Consider the following 20,368-nt stretch of genomic DNA (forward strand, 5'->3'; position numbering starts at 1 on the left):
AGTTATTACTCATTAACTACGACAGGAATTATTCCGTAACTATAGTAACACTACTATAAACGTTAAAAGTCATTACAAATGACACATGCGAGTTTTAAAAGAAGGGAGACATTCATAAAGATTTTAATTTTGACCTCATGATGTCATGGAAGTGATGAAGGCAATGATTCTTTTGACTAATTTTTTGTTTATTATTTATTTAACTAAAAATATCTTAAATTTGATTAGGTATATATACATTCATACACAGTATGTCATGGAGTGTTTTAAAAAATAGAGTCAGATGGAATAAAAGTAGAATTAATATTAATAAAGAAATATGAAAATAAAAATAAAATAACATTTTAAAATAAAATAAAATAAAATAAAATAAAATAAAATAAAATAAAATAAGCTGTACAGGACAGGGGGGAAGTAAACAAAATAAAAAAAAAATACAGCATATAAACACAATAACTGAATATATGAATAATAATATGAATATGGGGATAAGAATATAGTTTATGAATAAAAGTGCATACATCTGGAGTTTTAGTGCTTATTTGCAAATTGTGATCCAGCTGAGGTTCAGTTGTGAGTCAAGTCCAGAAAAATCCCAGCTCTAGGTCTTGCTCTGGTTGAGGGATTGAATAGAGTGCAGGAAGACACTCCTCCTTATTCTCTCGGTGTTTGTCTTCAAGGAGCAGAATCCTTATGATCATTGTTCTTATAATATCCGTAACACATTTGCACAATTTTTGTACATTTACTTTGTAATCAAACTTCAAATAACATTCTGTCCCAAACCTTTATGCTACATGAAGTAACAGAATTTGTGTTTTTAATTAAGTTATAATACCTCTGTACATGCCATCGTGATTATCAGGATTATTTGGTTATTTGGTTGGCTAGGGGACAGATGCTAGGCTGCATATGAACGGCTACCAGAAAACTGACGCAGGTGACGTCTCATCCCGTTATTGATTTTGATTACAAACTTCATCTTAGACACTGTAAAAGCAGGAAAGTCTTGTCATGTCGACTTATAAATGCACTTTCAACAGCTAAAAAACAAACAAAGCAAACATTCAAACAAACAAAAATAAATGACCACGGTGATAGTATGCAGCCATATATACTGCATGAGAGACATGTTTACGCAACTGGTTGTTGTGATTATTATTAGCAGGTTGTGTATCATTACACACAGGAAACTATGAAGAATGTGATTTGTGCAGTAATATTTATGCCTCAAGATTATAATTATACAGTTATGTGCCATGGGTGTAAGACATGAAAGCAGTGTTGGTTAGAATAATTGAGAAACACACACACACACAGACACACATCAAGACAGACAGACTTGACTTCTCACTCGATTTATACCAGGTGGATATCTTTCAGGACTGCAGCTTAAATATTAAAAGACAGTTCATCTTCTGTAAAATCATTTAATCATTTAAACATTCGTACTTAACACTTAAAAGTTTTATTTCCAGGAGTCTGAGAAGGCATTTTACATTCTCATGCTGGAGTTTTAGGCAGCATATCTGTGCATGTATTATTCCACTTATACTACAGTGATTAGCAAACACTGATTACATTGTTTAATTTATTGGTGCACAAAATGTCATAACCACATCATTCCCTCACCAGCCTTATACCTTTTTTTCTCATCTCTCTCTTACTAAATCAGTTCTCTCTCTGTCTCTCCCTCTCTCTCTGTGGGTCTCTATTCTTGTTTATTATTAAAAATGTTAAGTGTTGATGGTGATGATTATTATTATTCATCTTCTTCTACTCCTTCTTCTTCTTCTTCTTATTATTATTATTACTGTTGTTGTTGAAAACAGCAGGCCCACTTCCTGTTTTCTTGTTTATTACACATTATAAATGTAAATAAACTTCTTCTTGTTCTTTTCATTTTTCATCTTCTTCTTCTTCGTTTTCTTGTTCTTCTTTTCCTTATTATTATTATTATTATTATTCATTTTCTACTCCTTCTTTTCATTATTATTATTATTATTATTATTATTATTATTATTCATTTTCTACTCCTTCTTTTCATTATTATTATTATTATTATTATTATTATTATTCATCTTCTATTCCATATTTTTCTTCTTCTGCTTCTTCTTCTTATTATTATTATTATTCATTTTTACTTGTCACATACACAATTGTACACAGTGTAATATGCAGTGAAATGCTTACAGGACTGTTTGTGACCTTGAAAAGGAAAAGGAAATAAGGAGGTAGAATGCCAAAGGAAGAATAAAAAAATATATAAAATATAAAATCTGCAGTTTGTTACAGTAAAATAAAATAAAATATAATATAAATGAAATAAAGTATAAGTGGAAATATAAATGGAAATCTGTAGAAATATATAAAAAATGTATGAAAGTGGATCTGTATAAATAAACTGTATAAAGTGTGCAGACAGCAGCAGTACGGGGTGGTCATGGAGTGAAATGAAATGGTCAGCAGCAGTGGTATTGTCCATCTTTAAAGTGCAGTAGTGCAGTAGTACTCCTCTTTATATGTAAACAGAACCAGAAATGTGCAACATATATGTTTTATGTACTTCAGTCCAGTGCAGTGTATTATTACTGTTGTTGTTGTTAGGTGTCATATACCACCCTTAGCAGCACCACTTCCTGTATTCTTGTTTATTACAAGAATATTAAATGTTAAGTGTGGATGATGATTATAATTCATCTTCTACTCCTCCTCCTCCTCCTTCTTCTCCTCCTCCTTCTTATTATCACTGTTGTTGTTGCTGTTGATGTAGTTGTTAGGTGTGATACACCACCCTCATCAGCCCCACTTCCTGTATCCTTCTTTATTACTAAAAATGTCTTTACTTTCACATTTCGAGTTCAGCACTGTCGAGTGTCTTTAGCTTCATTTAACATTAAAAACCGACTTGAAAAACACTGTACGAAGTCGAACACTTTTGGAGTTTGTACAAAGTGTGGCGACCGAGTCGCGTTACAGCCTTCCCCGCTCTCCCCTGCTTCATCACCATGAGATACTTACCTCTTAACCTTAATATATTCATTCATGACCACATTAAACATTTGCTTAATTCTATAAATATTCATCCGTGCCTACAATATGTAAACTCATCTTCTATATACTTCTATATATGCCACGTAAAACGCAGGCTTCATGTAGATTTTGTTGCGTCTGAAAAGGAAATATTCCGCGATTCCGCAAAAGGGAAAGGCAACGAAGAAACCCTTTTACGCAAGTGTTTGTCTTCTCATTGGCACACATAAATACGACACAGCTCGGAAGTCCACTTTATTTGGTGTACGGTGCGGTGCACGCTTTCTCCGTTCCTCATCCTCTTCCTCATCCTCCTCCTTCTCCGCATCTCATTATCCTCCAGAGCGTCTCTAGGTGATTTAGCGCCGCCAGTCTGGAGCAGGTGTTCAACATGGCGAGCTTGGCGAGCGGATCTCTCTCTCTCACACTCTTCACCTGCCTCGTTTTAACAGCTTTTCTGCGTGAAGGTAAGGCTTGAAAGTTTTACACCAATGCGTTGTTGCGCGACACTGAATGGCAAAGCGCTAATCAGGCGATCGGAGGTAAGGAAGCTGCGCGCGGATGTTTAATCGCGGTTTTCTGCGCGTGTTAAGTATTTCTCTCTTGTGTTAAGTGTTTGCTTCGGTGTAGCCTTAGTGCTCAGTCTTATATTTATCGGTGTTTTAATGGGATAAAACTCTTTTTGAATTGATTCCGTGGGAAGAGAATGAGAGTAAAGTCGCGCGCTATAAAGGTGCACGTTAGTTTGCGTTAAAGTGCTGTGTAAAATAACCATCTTTTGTACTCCCTGTTCCGATTTTTTTTTAAAATTAATTTATTTATTTATGCATACCAGAAAGATTCAGTCACATCCACAGTCACGAGAGCGCGCATCTGTGTGTGTGTGTGTGTGTGTTCTTTTAAAATCATGATTTACGCATCTGTGCGTTGTTTTTATTTTCTCTCTACTTCAGCGCGTGCAGATCAGATGCACGCGCACACACGGGCTCACGCGTGTTTAAAACACGAGACGTGGCTTTCACGAATGTGTTTTCTGACCCCTGTGGATACGACAGACAGACAGACAGACAGACAGACACCAGAACCCACCCCCCCTCCTTTTCTTTATTGTAGTGCACGATTCACAGCATCAGTATAAGTGGACTTGTGGGATTGCTCCGGTTTTGGCATGTAATCCATCAACAGGTTTAGTGTGAGACTTCAGCTGCGAGTGCAGTGTGAGGAAGAAACCTGATTCACTAAAAAGCACTACCAGCTTTATCTCTGTCTGTCTGTGCGTCCTGGACTGTATCAAAAAATATCAGAGTGTGAAATATCCACACACACAAAGTGTACAGTGTGCTTCATTCATTCGTCTGGTTGCTCGTGCAGTGTTCAAGAGTGCCAAGGATTTCCTTTAACCCACACTGGAACTTCTTAGTGTCTATAAATGTAAAAATTTCCATCATCAGTGAATATGGCAAATGTCAATAAGCTTTTGACTTACGAAGATAGGAAGCTCGCTGTACCTCAAGCACCTTTAACAATATTGGAAAATATAATATCTGGCTTGAGAGAGCTAGACAGCATCTTTTAAAATGATCTTGAGGATCTTGGTTCCAATACAGATCAAACACAAGAAATGTCCGAAATGTCAGTTCCATCCATCCATCCATGCATCTATTTTCTATATCCGCTTCATTCCTAATTAGGGTCACAGGGATCTGCTGGAGCCTATCCCAGCACACGTTGGGCGAAAGGCAGGGGTAAACCCTGGACAGGGCCACATATAGACAGACAACCACACACACTCACATCTATGGGCAATTTAAAATTACCAGTAAACCTAATGTACATGTTTTTGGACTGTGGGAGGAAACCCACACAGGCACAGGAAGAACACGCAAGCTCCACACAGAAAGCCTGTTCAAACCTAGGATTCAAACCCAGGACCTTCTTGCTGTGAAGCAACAGTGCTAACCACTAAGCCACTGTGCTATCCCAAAATGCACTCTCGAATAGCTCACTCTTACTCAGTTAGACTAAGGGAGTGTTGAAAAGGCCCCTGAAATCAAAACAGGTTTTCTGTAGCATTAAGCTACGTTCACATGCGCAGCTATTTTGTTCTCAGTCGCTGTACTATGAAGTCACAAGTAGGTGGTCTTAAAACCGTTTGCCGTAGTAATAACGTTTATTATCGGTTGGCATTCTGAAATAATCCGTTTCCTTGTCGCTGAAATGAAATAAGTGTTTGTGTATAAAATCACATGCTCACGTGCCTCACGTTGGAAGTCGCACCATATTTGCTTGATGTTCAACTTTTCTCAACTCCCTGGACACGCCCGCATCTAGTCGCCGGCTCTCTTTGAAAACGTACGGTGGCTTTTAACAGGGGTGTGTAGACTTGCAGCAGGTAAGAAAAATTCTGGAAAAATGAAAGCTAACACTGAAAGAATATAGCTTTCCTGAACCTGCTTTAAATTCCTTGTGTTTTCCTTAAACAAATGAAAAAAAAACCTCTCATGTTTCCCCCAATTATGGAAAACCAAAAGAATTCCATATGCTGTTTCCATTGGCGAAATTCCAGCTGGCTCATGTTCCCAGAGCTTACACGGATAAAATGACAGCTTCGACTGTACAGCTCTGTTGGTTTCATCTCTGTTGGTTATTACTGTATTATTTGTTTCTGAAGGGATCCAGTAGAGCTAAAATGCTCATGGATTCCGACATGCTGAATAATAATACTGTGTTCTCTGACTTTGTTTATATAGCAGCCGTTTTCTTACCAGGTAATTTCTTTGTTCATCATCCAGCCAAAATCAGTGTAATCAAAAATAGCACACGACTTCACATTAAACATTAATGCGTAATCTCTAGCGTTAGTTGTAAACCAGGCAAACAGTCATTTTTATTAGTTCCAGGTCATACGTCTGAGCAGAGCAGAATGAGAATTGTAGCAGTCTTCCATCACCCTCTGTTACATTAAGAGCATTAGGACAGAAGAAGTGAAGGAAAAAAATTGACACATTGCAGTCCATTAACACAATGCATTCAAGAAACCGAGGAAAGTCCAGGTTTTATGCTAGGAGTGAACATGGTTAGATCTGACACCAGTGTCTTATTTGGGACAAAATCGTGTCCGTGAACATCGTTAGAAGAAATAGTTTTCTATTTAAAGCGGCACGCTTTTGAGCTCATTAGGTTTTCATTATCCGCTGACATATAACACACTCCGTAATCGCTAAATAATGGACATTAAGTATACTAAATTGCGGTCAAAGCAGACGCTAATGCGGCCGAGGTGAGAGGTTTGCACTGTTAACTCACTGGAAAAACTCCGAAGTGATTCCACGACACGTGGCGTATGTGTAAAAGCTGCATGTTTGTGGCCACTGCAGATTTGAGACCTTCAGCTGATCCACATTTCCGATCATAAGTTACGTAAGAAAGTAAACACATCATGAAAATGTCGTGCTGTTAGGCAGAAACAAGGCACATGTTATTAAAAAATAATATTATTAAAAACCTATATAATATACATCTTCTGACCAATCAGATTTGAGCACAATGTATACATACATATATATGTGTATATATATAGACTGGTCAGCCATAACATTATGACCACCTGCCTAATAATAATGTTTTAGTCCCCCTTTAGCTGCCAGAACAGCCCTGACCCATAAAGGCATGGACTCCACTAGATCCCTAAAGGTGTTCTGTGGTATCTGGCACCAAGATGTTAGCAGCAGATCCTTTAAATCTTGCAACTTACAGGACATAAAGGATACCTTTAATAGATACTGACCATTGCAGACCGGGAACACCCCACAAGAGCTGCAGTTTTGGAGATGTTCTGATCAAGTGGTCTAGCCATCACAATTTGACCCTTCGTCAAACTCGCTCAAATCCTTACGCTTGTCCATTTTTCCTGCTTCTAACACATCAACTTTGAGGACAAAATGTTGACTTGCTGCCTAATATATCCCACCCACTAACAGGTGCCATGATGAAGAGATCATCAGTCTTATTCACTTCACCTGTCATTGTTCATAAAGTTATATATTATTTGTAATTTTTTATAATATTTAATATATTGTGCTGTTAATGAATGTTGTATATAACCTGGCGGAGTGGGGAAATCCATCAGCGTGTTAGATTCGGTCATATGGAAATGATTTCATATCTAATTGAGCATTTGGACACAAACCTCACATGAAACTATCCGTCAAAATGGATAAAAAAAGTATAAAAGGAATGCTTTAATCTCCATAGAGGTTAAAATGTTGCTGATTAAACTGTTCACAGTGATTTCTCACTCAAGCACACACCTTTTTTAAATACAATTAAAAAAAAAAAAAAATCCACGTTCTTATAGTTCCAGAGCGTAACCTCACTTCTCACCACTTCATTTTTAAACTACGAGCACAAGAGGACACCTCAAGGATTGATTCTTCCGAAGGATCAACCTCAGTGTCCGGATGTTGGGTTTTTTTTTTTTTTTTTTGTTTTTTTTTTGCGGTCATCGGGACAGAACCCGGCGAATTAGATGAGAGGCAGCAGATGAGATGCAGGCTGAAGGGACAGAGAATGCTTCATTCACGACAGCGCTCGGATAATGAGAGGCGAATATGATGAGAGGACGAGAGTTCGTGTCTGCTAACGATAAATATGTCATTGTTTCTCTCAGCCCCGTCTTTCATGGAAAGAGTCCATTGTCTATTCTAGTTAGGCGCTGATTAAATTTTGGCAGCGACCAAGAAAGGATGAGAGAGAGAGAAAAAAAAAAACAGGGATCAAATTATGTTGTTTTTCAGGGCATCCAGTGGATAATAGGCTATTTCATCTAACCACAGAAAACAAATAACAGTGATGTAGTGTTGCAGTGGCACCAGTGCCACTGATGTAACCTTGTTTGCTTATGAGAGATGTTAGAAAACTTCAGAAAACGTTAGAAACCTGCTAGAAATCTTCACGTCTGCTTTCAAGTTTGTTACCAGCTTGTTGCCTGTAGACGGCATTCAAACAGGAACGCATGAATGAAATCAGACGCTTTATTATTAATGCGCTTTGACTGACTTTCATCTTCATTTCATTTCACTATTTTTATTTTCTTTAACAAGATTAGCTCTATATCTCATATCGCTATGAAACGCACTGCAAAGACCGCGCGAACCGCGTGAAGCTCAGCGTGACGTGACCCACTTAGTAACTGGTGACACAACCTCAGTAGTCGTCTTTAAAAAGCCTGCTTTTGTACTCTTCTTGTTTCTATGGATTGTTTTTTTTTTGCGTCAGTTCGAAAGAAAACACTTTAAGGCCTGTGGGAAAATGCACGAGCTCTGCTTTTCTCTGATGGCCAGAACAATATCTGAAGAGGTTTTGTTTAGAAGAACTCAGTAGAAAAAGGCTAAAGCACTGATGTTTTGAATAGGGGTAATGTTTTTATTTTCGAAATCTACAAGCCTGGCTTGTGCATTTATTTATTTATTTGCTTTATTGCTTAATTATTTATTTATTTCTGAGTTTTATTTATTTATTTAGTAGCTTTATTTATTTATTTCTTAGATTTATTTATTTGCTTTATTTATTTATTTATTAGATTTATTTATTTATTTGCTTTTTTTTATTTATTTCCTTATTTGTTTACTTATTTATTTGCTTTGTTTGTTTGTTTTGGCTAGAGGGACTTGTTGACTTTATTCTTCTACAGCTGCACTACGGCTCCATTTGAACAAGACGTTTATTTTGAAAATAAATACACGGATATCTGAAATTTGCTACATTTTGGAGAAAATAAAGAAATCCTGGATTTCTGTATAAACCCACGAGATGAGCTTAACGTCTTGAGATGGGCTTAATGTTTTTTTTCACAAAAACGTTTAAATCTGTATTTTTATTTCATTATTAGTTTACACACAGTGTTTATAGGAAACCCTGTAACCCTGCAATTATCCAATCAGCCAATCACGGAGCAGCAGCACGGCGGATGAAATCACGTGGCTCTGAAGATGGGTCAAGAGCTTTACTTAATGTTCACATCGATGATGACAAGGAGAACAGGAAGCTGAGACCACAGTGGGTATAAATTCATTGAATCTGGATGAGATTGGGAAAAGATCAGATTTCAGTTCTTGACTGCCAGAAAAGGATCTGATCTCCTGTTGTAGCTCATCCTCCATATTTAACAAAACAAACACTAACAGAACTTACATTAAACAGAAACAAACCATAACTATAACATGGAAACGTATTGAGATAGCCTCAACCTATGCCATAAAAACCTGAATAACACGGCGTCCAGCCTTACGGCACACACACAACATTGACAGATATAAACATAACCACTGACCCTGACCAATACAGCAAGAAAACATATAAAGAGCATCACATCGAGGGAAAACAAGGCACAGGTGAGAAAGCGGGAAAACACATTAGGAAAGGGCGTGGCTCTGCCCAAACAGGAATAACACAGTGATACATAAATAAGCCACTTGCCAGGATTCCCTAGTGGTCTGACCAGGAACTGTTCCAGAAACTCCTGACATACGCAATCGGAGATGCTTTTCTGCTCAGCGCGGCTGTAAAGAGCGCTTATTCGAGTTATTATAGACTTCCTGTCAGCTCAGATCAGACTGCTGTTCTCCTCATCTAAAGGACATTTCCACACACCGACCTGCTGCTCACCATTCTGTGCCGTGTGTTTCTCCAACCAATTCTCAAAACGTCTCCTGATATTTGATGAGAACATTAGCTGAAGCTCTTGACCTGTATCTGCATGATGTTATGCATTGCGCTGCTGCTGAGGAGTTAATGCACATCAACCCTCAGATTTTACTCAGTATTCAGCCAAAAACGTGTCACATTTTCATACGATTCTGACCTCGGAACAATATTAACCATTTTTGCAAAGTAAATAGGTTGATAAATGAATCGTGGACCTGCAGTGAACAGCTGTATCTTTTGGATCCTTATGGTTTAATGAAGTGTTTGAATTGTTTCTGTAGAAGCCTTTTGGTTTCTTAAAGTTCAACCTACATAATTAATCCAAAACTAAAGCTGTATAACGAAGGCAGGGAAAAAAAATGATGCATTGAACACACACATTACATATCACATATTCTTGACCTCACTCAGATTCAGAAAGACCAAGAAAGCTTTCATTTACAAGCAATTTGGACTTTAGCAGAGAGCGAATCGAAATAAACAGTGAACTAAACAAGTGTCACATCAAGTTCTTATTTACTATTGTTGGGACACAAATTAATCATTTAAGTCTCATCTATAATTTCATTCATGTTTTCATTCCTAGGCAAGCTTCACTCATTGGGCAGGCATGTCTACAAAACATGAGTCTATGCTGTATCAAGTGGTATACTTACAATCAGCCATACTGCAATATGTTCAGAAGATATTAGAAGTTTTTATTTTCTATATATATATATATTTTTTTCATATTAATCGAAATTGTTCCTTTACGTTCATTCTGGTTCAAACGTGTGTCTTTGATGGTTATTTGCAAATCTGGCAACCTCAGACGAGTCAACTTCACTCCAGAGTCATTTTAATAATCCAAATGATCGTAAGACAAAGCTGTGACTTCTGAACTTTGTATATAACCTCGGATACGGCTCTAAAAATCCGTGTTGATGGCTTTTTTCTTTTCGACGTTCCCATACCCTTTAATAACCGTAGCAAGACATCCCTTTAATAACCGTAGCAAGATCTAGCAGGAGACCTTGCACTGTTCCACTACAAGCACTCGAACGTCAAATCAAACAGCACCCAGTGAACACCGAACTGCCTAGAGTTGAAATAAAACTCTACAGCGTCTCATTTGTTATTTGGACCTGGGTGCATAGAGCTCTGTACGTACAGAAACGCTTTAATTTCCAGACTTTTCTCTTGTGTTTCCTCCTGGTGCTGCTTCACTGCTGTTATAAGTCAGCTGTCTCAAAAGGGGGTGAGCACATACAGTATTTCAAAAAAAAAAAAAAATCCATTGGCTTTCGGTCACACATGAGCCCTCCAGGAATAGTACGAGGTCTTGTCCCACTGTTGCGTCAGTCTTCTTCGAATCTTTAATGCGGCTCATATTAACACACTCCCTTCCTGAACCATCGCTGTTCAATTTCTCAGCTAAAGTTTAGATGAGAAATGATCTGCAGCTTGTGTTTTCTTTTTCCTTCTGCTTGCACCGAACCCTGCTGCATGTCGTGGTTCGTTTGCGCAGGTGAGAACACAGCAGTTTCACTCCGAACAAGTGGTCCGAGACCGGCCGAGGGCGGTAGACTGCTCCGAGTTCCCTGCAAAGATAAACACGGTTCATTTGCAGAGAGGAAAGAGAAAGCGGGTCGACCCCGAATCGACCCAAGTGCAAAAAGTTAACCAAACATACCATGCGTTTTGGGTAGCTTTTCTTATATTTTTTTAAACAGGAGCCGAGGTTCTACAATGCTGTCTGTTCCAGATGAATAAAAAAAGGAGAATAAAGATATTTTAATCTAGGTATTGCCTAATCACTTATTAAGTGGCAGATCTGAGTTTTCTGCCTTTTTTACGGTGGCGGAGAAGTGCAAAACACAATAACGAATCCAAAAACCACAAGGAGAATTCAGATAAAGCGGAAAAGGTAGGTCTAGTTTGCGAATGGAATTCTTCCCTCTAATTGGATGAGTCATCTGTCACTCAGGATACACACTACCAGTCAAAAGTTTGGACACACCTTTTAATTCAGTGTTTTTTGTTTAGGGATTTATTTTCTACATTCTAGAACAATACTGGAGATTTCAAAACTATGAAATAACACACATGGACTTAAGTAATCCATATGTAACGACAACAAAAAACAGTCAGTTGTTATTTTAAGACACGAAGGTCAGGTGTTCTGGAATAGTTCTTGCAAGAACAGTATTGTCGAGTGCATTTGCAAAACCCATCAAGCACCATGATGAAACTGGCTCACATGAAGACCATCCCAGTAAAGCAAGACCAAAACTGACCTCTGCTGCAGAGGAGAAGTTCATTTAGAGTCACCAGCCTCAGAAATCACCAATTAACAGCACCTCAGATTAGAGGCGTTATGAAGGCTTTACAGAGCATCAGTAGCAGACATATCTCAATATCAACTGTTCAAAGGACATTATTGTGGATTTCAGCCGCCTTCAGCATTGTTTTACAATGTAGAAAGAAATAAACATCAGGAAAGACCATGGAATTAGAAGGTGTGTCCAGACTTTTGACGAGTAGTGTACAGGAAGTAGGAAATTATGTATCTAATTTTATTTCTTGTACATGTGTGGAGTTCTGCCTTCACAATAGTGCAACTTTAAATCTTTTAAAGAAAATAACAAACATATATATTTATATTTGTAAGAAAATGGAATTCATTCAGCGCTACTTTGAGGAAGGACGTTCATATGGCGTGATTTTGGATATACTGATAGTGTATCATGGTGTAAAGATTTCTCTAAAAACACACCAGGAATGTTTGGAAGACCAAACTATTCCAGATTAAAGGAGGTAAGGAGCGCTATAAGAGCAGAGCTGTGTTCATACACACACCAATCCACTTTCTACTGCTGCAGCTACTGCTGAACTTCCTGTATATCCTGAGTGACAGATGTCTCGTCCAATCAGAGGAAAGAATTCCATTTGCAAACTATACCTACCTTTTCTGCTTTGTCTGAATCGTCCTTCAATCGTCTTTCAAACACATCGTCCTTGTGTTTTTGGATTTGTTATTTTTAAAAAGTACATTTTCAGCTCTACAAGCTTTTTTCCTTTCTGCTGGTCAAAAAAACAAAAACAAAACACCAACCCTGTGAATTTAATTACTTTTTAATGACCATCACCATTAACATTATTCGTGAAATGTTGGATTTGACACCTTGTTGCAGGTCTATTTAATCTTACTGGGTGAAAATAGTCCTCCTGACAGTTTCACATTAATGAACTCAAAACACTGACAAAATTCGAGGGCATGTGAGTCACGAGCAAAAGAATTGGGGGAAGAGGGCAGGGCTTTGAGGAAACATCCGTTAACCCTTTTTTTTTTTTTACCAGGACAATAGTCTTTCAATCAGTTTAAACAAATGAATTATTTTCTTAAGTCTGATATAAAGTGAGTCAGGATTCTGTTGGCTTTCAGTGTGAGATGTTTTTCCCTCTGTTGGATAACCTTACACAGAATGTTAGTAGTTGAAGGTAACACCATCAATTCAATTTAATTTATTTGTATAGCGACGGATTTTAACAACAGATATTGTCTTAAAGCAGCTTTATGGAAGTATAGAAACATAGAAAGAATGATAAAGTTTAGGTACTATTTTATCCCTAATGAGAAACCTGAGGCGATGGTGGTGAGGAAAAACTCCCTGAGATGATATGAAGAAGAAACCTTGAGAGGAACCAGGCTCAGAAGTGTCCAGTGTCATTCTCATTTGGGTGAATAATATTAATGTTGATAATGTCCTTCCAACAACAGCAACCTTGAGGAACTAATAGGTCAGTGTAGTTCATTATAGAATTAACACTCATTCCTTTCTGCTGAAAGCTTCAGTTTTTAGATGTTTATGAATAAACATCTCAGAGAACAGAAACATGTTTGATATCATCATTTACTTTAAAGATAACCTCTGCGGATTCCTACGTGACAGACATTGGACAATGGCACCACAAAGCGGGCGCAAATCCCACTTTTTAGCCTGTGTTCATATCGGAGAGCTCGAAACCCTGGCGCAGATCATTCCAGATTAATATGGATGTCATTTCCTGTTTTATAGACGAGAGAATAAAGACATCTTTTGGCGTATTATCGGGTGATAACTCACAGTAACGTGATTTGATGTTAAATTCTGGCACTCTTAAGAAAAAAAGGGCAAAAGGTTGACTGATAATAAAATATATAATGGGAGTAAATGTCACCGGATATTGTAGCAGGGTCTTGTTGTAAAATGTTAAGCGTTAACACGTCTGGATGCAGGTCAGGGTGGGAAGTCGAACGTAGCCTGGACCTCGGGTCGGATAAGTATCGATCAGCGGAGACAGAAAGTGGACTCCAGCTGTCTAAGCAAGAGCGAGTGACCAATCAATAGGATGTACAGATGGTGGCTCAGGGGGAAGACGCTTTTTTCAGGAGAGCTGCTAAATACTTAAGATTGTCAGGACATTGAATACTCTCAGCAGTTAATCTCATTACCTAACGCAAGAGGAGGCGATGTGACAGCAGCATCTGTTTGCACAGTCACAACTGGCTGTGCTGCAATAACATCATTATTTCGTCTGTGGCACGAGGAAGACGTCTTCTCTAATATTGAACTAATGAGTAAATGCGCCGTCATTAGGGTGACTCCACACCGCCGTCTTCCTTTAAGAGCATCGAAGCGGCACATCAGCCGGTTATGAATCACTGCGGCAGGAAATGACGTCGTACGCTTCCTCATTACACTGAAAAGACTGAAGGACTTCCTTTAGAGCTTCCAGTTCACCTTTTTATCTGGAATGTATGCGTCTCCCTGTGTATGAACACAGCTCTGCTCTTATAGCACTCCATACATCCTTTAATCTGGAATAGTTTGGTCTTCCATACATACCAGGTGTGTTTTTAGAGATCGCAAACTAATGTTTATGCCATGATACGCTATCAGTATATCCAAAATCACACCATTTAGTAGTGCTAAATGAGCTAAGTAGTGCTAAATGTTATAAATTTTGTTATAAATATAAATATATACACTACTCACAAAAAGTTAAGGATATTCAGCTTTCGGGTGAAATTTCAGGATGCACCTAAAATGCACTATAACCGTTACAGGTGAACTTAATTTGACCTTCTCTACACTTTTGAATGCACATGTCCAACTGTTCAGTGTTTCAGTACTTTTTGCATAACTTGCTGTTCTCTAACAAGGTGCTTAACGGCAAAATTCACAGCTGGTGTTTGATCTGGTGAACTGGTGAATCGACCAATACATTTTCTGGTTCAATTAGGATTGGTATTTAAACAGTCCTCTTCATCATGCTTTTCACATTTTGACATCATGAGACCAAGACCACACCTAACAATTGATCAACAGTACCTCGCCATTGTGAGGCTTCAAACAGGATGTTCTCAGAGGGAAGTGGCCACTGAGCTTAGAGGGTCACAGAGTGTCATCAGCAGGTTGCGACAGAGATACAGAGAGACTGGAAGAGTCACAGAAAGGCATAGAAGTGGACGTCCTTTGGCCACATCCCACGTTGATGACCGCTTCATTGTGAACAGTGCCCTGCGGAACTGGATGATGAATGCCATTCAACTCCAGGCACATTTAAGGGAGGTGAGAGGCACCCAAGTGTCACGTCAGACCATTCCAAACCGTTTACATCAGCGTGGTCTGCGTGCTAGATGACCTGCAAGGGTACCTGACCACACCACCAGGCAGGGAGCATTTACGCTGGACGACGGACCAGTGGGCACCCCAGAACCTCAATGACCTGAGGGCCGCCCTTCAAGAAGAGTGGAATGCCATGCCTCAGCAGACAATAAGTCGACTCGTGAACAGCATGAGACGTCGCTGTCATTCTGTAATTGATTATTGAGACATTGACATTTTTTGTTGTGGTATATCCCCCACTGTTGTTGGCTTTTGTTTCAATAAATTGTCTGAGATGAGGAAATCACGATTGCATGCTTCTACTTAAATGCCCTACTTTCATGATATAATATCACTGTAGTGTGAACTTTTTACATTTTCCATAAATTTCACCCAAAAGCCAAATATCCTTAACTTTTTGTGAGAACTCCACACATGTACAAGAAATCAAGTTAGATACACAATTTCCTACTTCCTGTATATCCTGAGTGACAGATGTTCCGTCCAATCAATGGGAAGAATTCCGTTCGCAAACTAGACCTACCTCTTCCGCTTTGTCTGAATTGTAGTTGTGTTTTTGGATTTGTTATTGGGTTTTGCACTGCTTGGCTACCGTACAAAACAGATCAGTTCACACAGTTGAGGAAGTCCTGATGGCTTGAGGGAAGAAACTGTTACACCGTCTGGCTGTGAGGACCTGAGTGCTTCCTTTAAAAAGCCTATTACTGGTTACTCTTAGACCTCACAAGACATAATAATAGCGTCATTGAAAAATGTGTAAAATGTGATTGATATTTTCCTGCATTGTCTATATATTTTTGGCAGCTGATTAACGCCACGAAGGAGGAAGGCTAGCAGTCATGTCGTTGTGTTTCAACCCTGGTTCAGCAGGAACAAAATACAATAATAACCATCGCTGTGCTGTTTATGATATTTCTTGATATACCACTGACGGAGTTAATAACCAAACCCAATATACCGCATGATCCGAGGATTCTCGCCAAAGGCTTTAGATGGCGTGCGATTGAAGCCGGTGTATATTGTGGTTGATACGGAAGATAGCCACGTGAGACGAATAAACAGGCCGTTCAAAATGAAAGGACAGAGCAGGACGCTTCATTTCTTTATTTGATCAGGTTTACCCACAGAGGATAGGGATGACGTCTGTCAATTTAGGGGTTTATACGCAAATGTAAATAAGCTGCTTTGTAAACAAGCAGTTTCACAGTGGCAGCTCTCCAGCGACCCGAAGAACGGTGTTGCCCAGACCAGTAGCTAATCCTCTCTGACAGGGAAGAGGTTATCTTAGCTATGGTAATTGGGTTGCTGTCGTGGAAGTTAGACTATTTGTGAAACCTCATTTGGCCTCTCACATTTTATCAGCGAGTCAGGACAAGGCGAAAACGCTGTTGCTTAGAAGAGGGAGGCTGGCATACCAATTTAGAGAATCTGAAGGCATGAGGAGATTCTGATTCCAGGTTAAATGTGTTGTTTTTTTTGTTTGTTTTTTTTCACCTGATTCACTTTGATTATTATTAAAGCAAATTGTGATTACTATCTTCAAGAGCAGTTTGTAGTGCCTAATGGTTAGTTCCTGACGTCTTTGTGCAATAAAATGTCAAAGAATACTTATACATAGAATACTTACATTTACATTTCTGGCATTTGGAAGATGCCCTTTATCCAGAGAGACTTACATTTTATCTCATTTTTATACAGCTGAGCAATTGAGGGTTAAGGTCCTTGCTCAAGGGTCCAGAAGTAGGAGCTTGGTGGTCCTGGGATTTGAACTCAGGTCCACCTGATAACATAAAATGTGCGCGTTTCAGACAGTTTAGCCAAATTGACCTGTTTTTTAGTTGCAGGAATTGAAGGCAGTGTTGATGATACCATTGCTTATTTCATTTTTCAAGCTCCTTTCTGGACTAGCTTGTTTTTAGAAAAATATTAATTTAAATGGTGGACTTTTCCTCCTGTGTTTACAGCCATAAATGAGTTTTAATTGCCTGGTAATGAGAAACATCTTTCTTTTTTTCTTCTCTTCTCTTGCTTGCGTAAAAGGTATTCCCCTGGCCAGTTCATAATCGTTCATAATGACTTCACTCGTTCAGGACAGTCGCTATGTACCGCACACTTATTTTTATTCACAACCATTAAGCCGTTCTTTCAGTGAGTTACTTTATTCATCATCTCCCTTTCCACTAGTAAGCATGCAACGTTCTTAGGTAAAACATCTCTCCCATTTCCGATGGCTGTTGCCCCGCTAACAGACGCGTACAATGGCTTAATTACGGTATATTAAGTCATCAGAGTGACACAGGAGATAGTCACAATATACAAAGTGCTATGACAGCCATGCTGCTTGTTTCTTTCAACAGAATCTTTCATCTGAAAGGCTTGCCGAGAGGGCATGTGTTTTGCTGGTGTAATTAGAAGCAGAATTTATGGGAACAATCAGGCTTTCAGTCAAGCGCAGCCTATTTAGAGGTGACATCAGGACGTATTGTTCTGCGATGCTGACGTCCTGTTGGAAACCTGACACTGCAGACAAGCTGTCAGAAGCCTTTTAGAGGACAGTATAATCGTGATTTAGAAAGAATTTGGACAAATTCAATCACGTGGTAGCCTCATCTGAGTTTTTACTAATCTCAGTCAGTAAGGCTTTAATGCTGAAATTGTGCACATCCTCAACACAGACTAAAGCACTGTTCAAACCTTATGGACAAGATTGAGCATCCCGAGACTGCAACTGTTTCAATCCTAGCTATCTCTCCCTTGTCAATCACAGCGACAATAGCCAGTCATGTGCATCTGTCAGCTCATGTATGCGGGAGAACAGCCCGACAGCGCTTTTCCTCCTTGTGCGTTATGCAGATTGAGCAGCGGCTTTGGCATAGATGTGCTTGGTTGGCTTCAAATGTCTCAGAAAGAAAGCATGTGTTCGTTCACACTCATTGGAGGCTGTGGTATCGTGGGGAGAGCTAGCTGCTGAGGGGAATTCTTACTGTACACCACTGAACGCAAACGTTACAGCACATTACAGTACAGTAATATTTTTACAGTGAACTGGTGTTGTTCAAATACACTAACCTACCCTGGTGTTGCTACAGTGAACTAAAGTACATTAGTGTTGTTACAGTACATTAGTGTTGTTGAGGTACAGTTGTGTTGTTACAGTACATTAGTGTTGTTACAGTACATTAGTGTTGTTACAGTACATTAGTGTTGTTGAGGTACAGTTGTGTTGTTACAGTACATTAGTGTTGTTACAGTACATTAGTGTTGTTGAGGTACAGTTGTGTTGTTACAGTACATTAGTGTTGTTACAGTACATTAGTGTTGTTACAGTACACTAGAGTTTTTACAGTATACTTATGTTGTTACAGTAAATTAGTGTTGTTACAGTACATTGTTGTTACAGTACATTAGTGTTGTTACAGTATACTTGTGTTGTTACAGTACATTAGTGTTGTTACAGTATACTTGTGTTGTTACAGTACATTAGTGTTGTTACAGTATACTTGTGTTGTTACAGTACATTAGTGTTGTTACAGTACACTTGTGTTGTTACAGTACACTTGTGTTGTTACAGTACATTAGTGTTGTTACAGTATACTTGTGTTGTTACAGTACATTAGTGTTGTTAGAGTACATTAGTGTTGTTACGGTATACTTGTGTTGTTACAGTACATTAGTGTTGTTACAGTATACTTGTGTTGTTACAGTACATTAGTGTTGTTACAGTACACTTGTGTTGTTACAGTACATTAGTGTTGTTACAGTATACTTGTGTTGTTACAGTACATTAGTGTTGTTACAATACATTAGTGTTGTTACAGTACACTTGTGTTGTTACAGTACATTAGTGTTGTTACAATACATTAGTGTTGTTACAGTACACTTGTGTTGTTAGAGTGCATTAGTGTTGTTACAGTATACTTGTGTTGTTACAGTACATTAGTGTTGTTACAGTACATTAGTGTTGTTACAGTACATTAGTGTTGTTACAATACATTAGTGTTGTTACAGTACACTTGTGTTGTTAGAGTGCATTAGTGTTGTTACAGTATACTTGTGTTGTTACAGTACATTAGTGTCATTACAGTACATTAGTGTTGTTACAGTACATTAGTGTTGTTACAGTACACTTGTGTTGTTACAGTACATTAGTGTTGTTACAGTACATTAGTGTTGTTACAGTACACTTGTGTTGTTACAGTACATTAGTGTTGTTACAGTATACTTGTGTTGTTACAGTACATTAGTGTTGTTACAGTACACTTGTGTTGTTACAGTACATAAGTGTTGTTACAATACATTAGTGTTGTTACAGTACACTTGTGTTGTTACAGTACATTAGTGTTGTTACAGTATACTTGTGTTGTTACAGTACATTAGTGTTGTTACAATACATTAGTGTTGTTACAGTACACTTGTGTTGTTACAGTACATTAGTGTTGTTACAGTATACTTGTGTTGTTACAGTACATTAGTGTTGTTACAATACATTAGTGTTGTTACAGTATACTTGTGTTGTTACAGTACACTTGTGTTGTTACAATACATTAGTGTTGTTACAGTACACTTGTGTTGTTACAGTACATTAGTGTTGTTACAGTATACTTGTGTTGTTACAGTACATTAGTGTTGTTACAATACATTAGTGTTGTTACAGTACACTTGTGTTGTTACAGTACATTAGTGTTGTTACAGTATACTTGTGTTGTTACAGTACATTAGTGTTGTTACAATACATTAGTGTTGTTACAGTATACTTGTGTTGTTACAGTATACTTGTGTTGTTACAGTACATTAGTGTCATTACAGTACATTAGTGTTGTTACAGTACATTAGTGTTGTTACAGTACACTTGTGTTGTTACAGTACATTAGTGTTGTTACAATACATTAGTGTTGTTACAGTACACTTGTGTTGTTACAGTACACTTGTGTTGTTACAGTACATTAGTGTTGTTACAGTATACTTGTGTTGTTACAGTA

At 38.3% G+C, this 20,368-nt stretch overlaps 1 protein-coding gene across 3 annotated transcripts in view; it reads left to right on the forward strand.

Annotated features, from left to right (window-relative positions):
* The first annotated feature begins 3,297 nt into the window (after positions 1–3,297).
* cadm1b (cell adhesion molecule 1b) overlaps positions 3,298–20,368 on the forward strand; it is a 198,243-nt gene continuing 181,172 nt past the window's right edge. For all 3 annotated transcript variants that reach the window (XM_058413796.1, XM_058413799.1, XM_058413798.1), the window contains exon 1: positions 3,298–3,500. In XM_058413796.1, the coding sequence (XP_058269779.1) occupies positions 3,425–3,500 (76 nt within the window). In that variant the 5' untranslated portion in view covers positions 3,298–3,424. The remainder of the gene's footprint in view (positions 3,501–20,368) is intronic.

Source organism: Hemibagrus wyckioides, linkage group LG17 (assembly GCF_019097595.1).
Source record: "Hemibagrus wyckioides isolate EC202008001 linkage group LG17, SWU_Hwy_1.0, whole genome shotgun sequence".
Classification (NCBI taxonomy): domain Eukaryota; kingdom Metazoa; phylum Chordata; class Actinopteri; order Siluriformes; family Bagridae; genus Hemibagrus; species Hemibagrus wyckioides.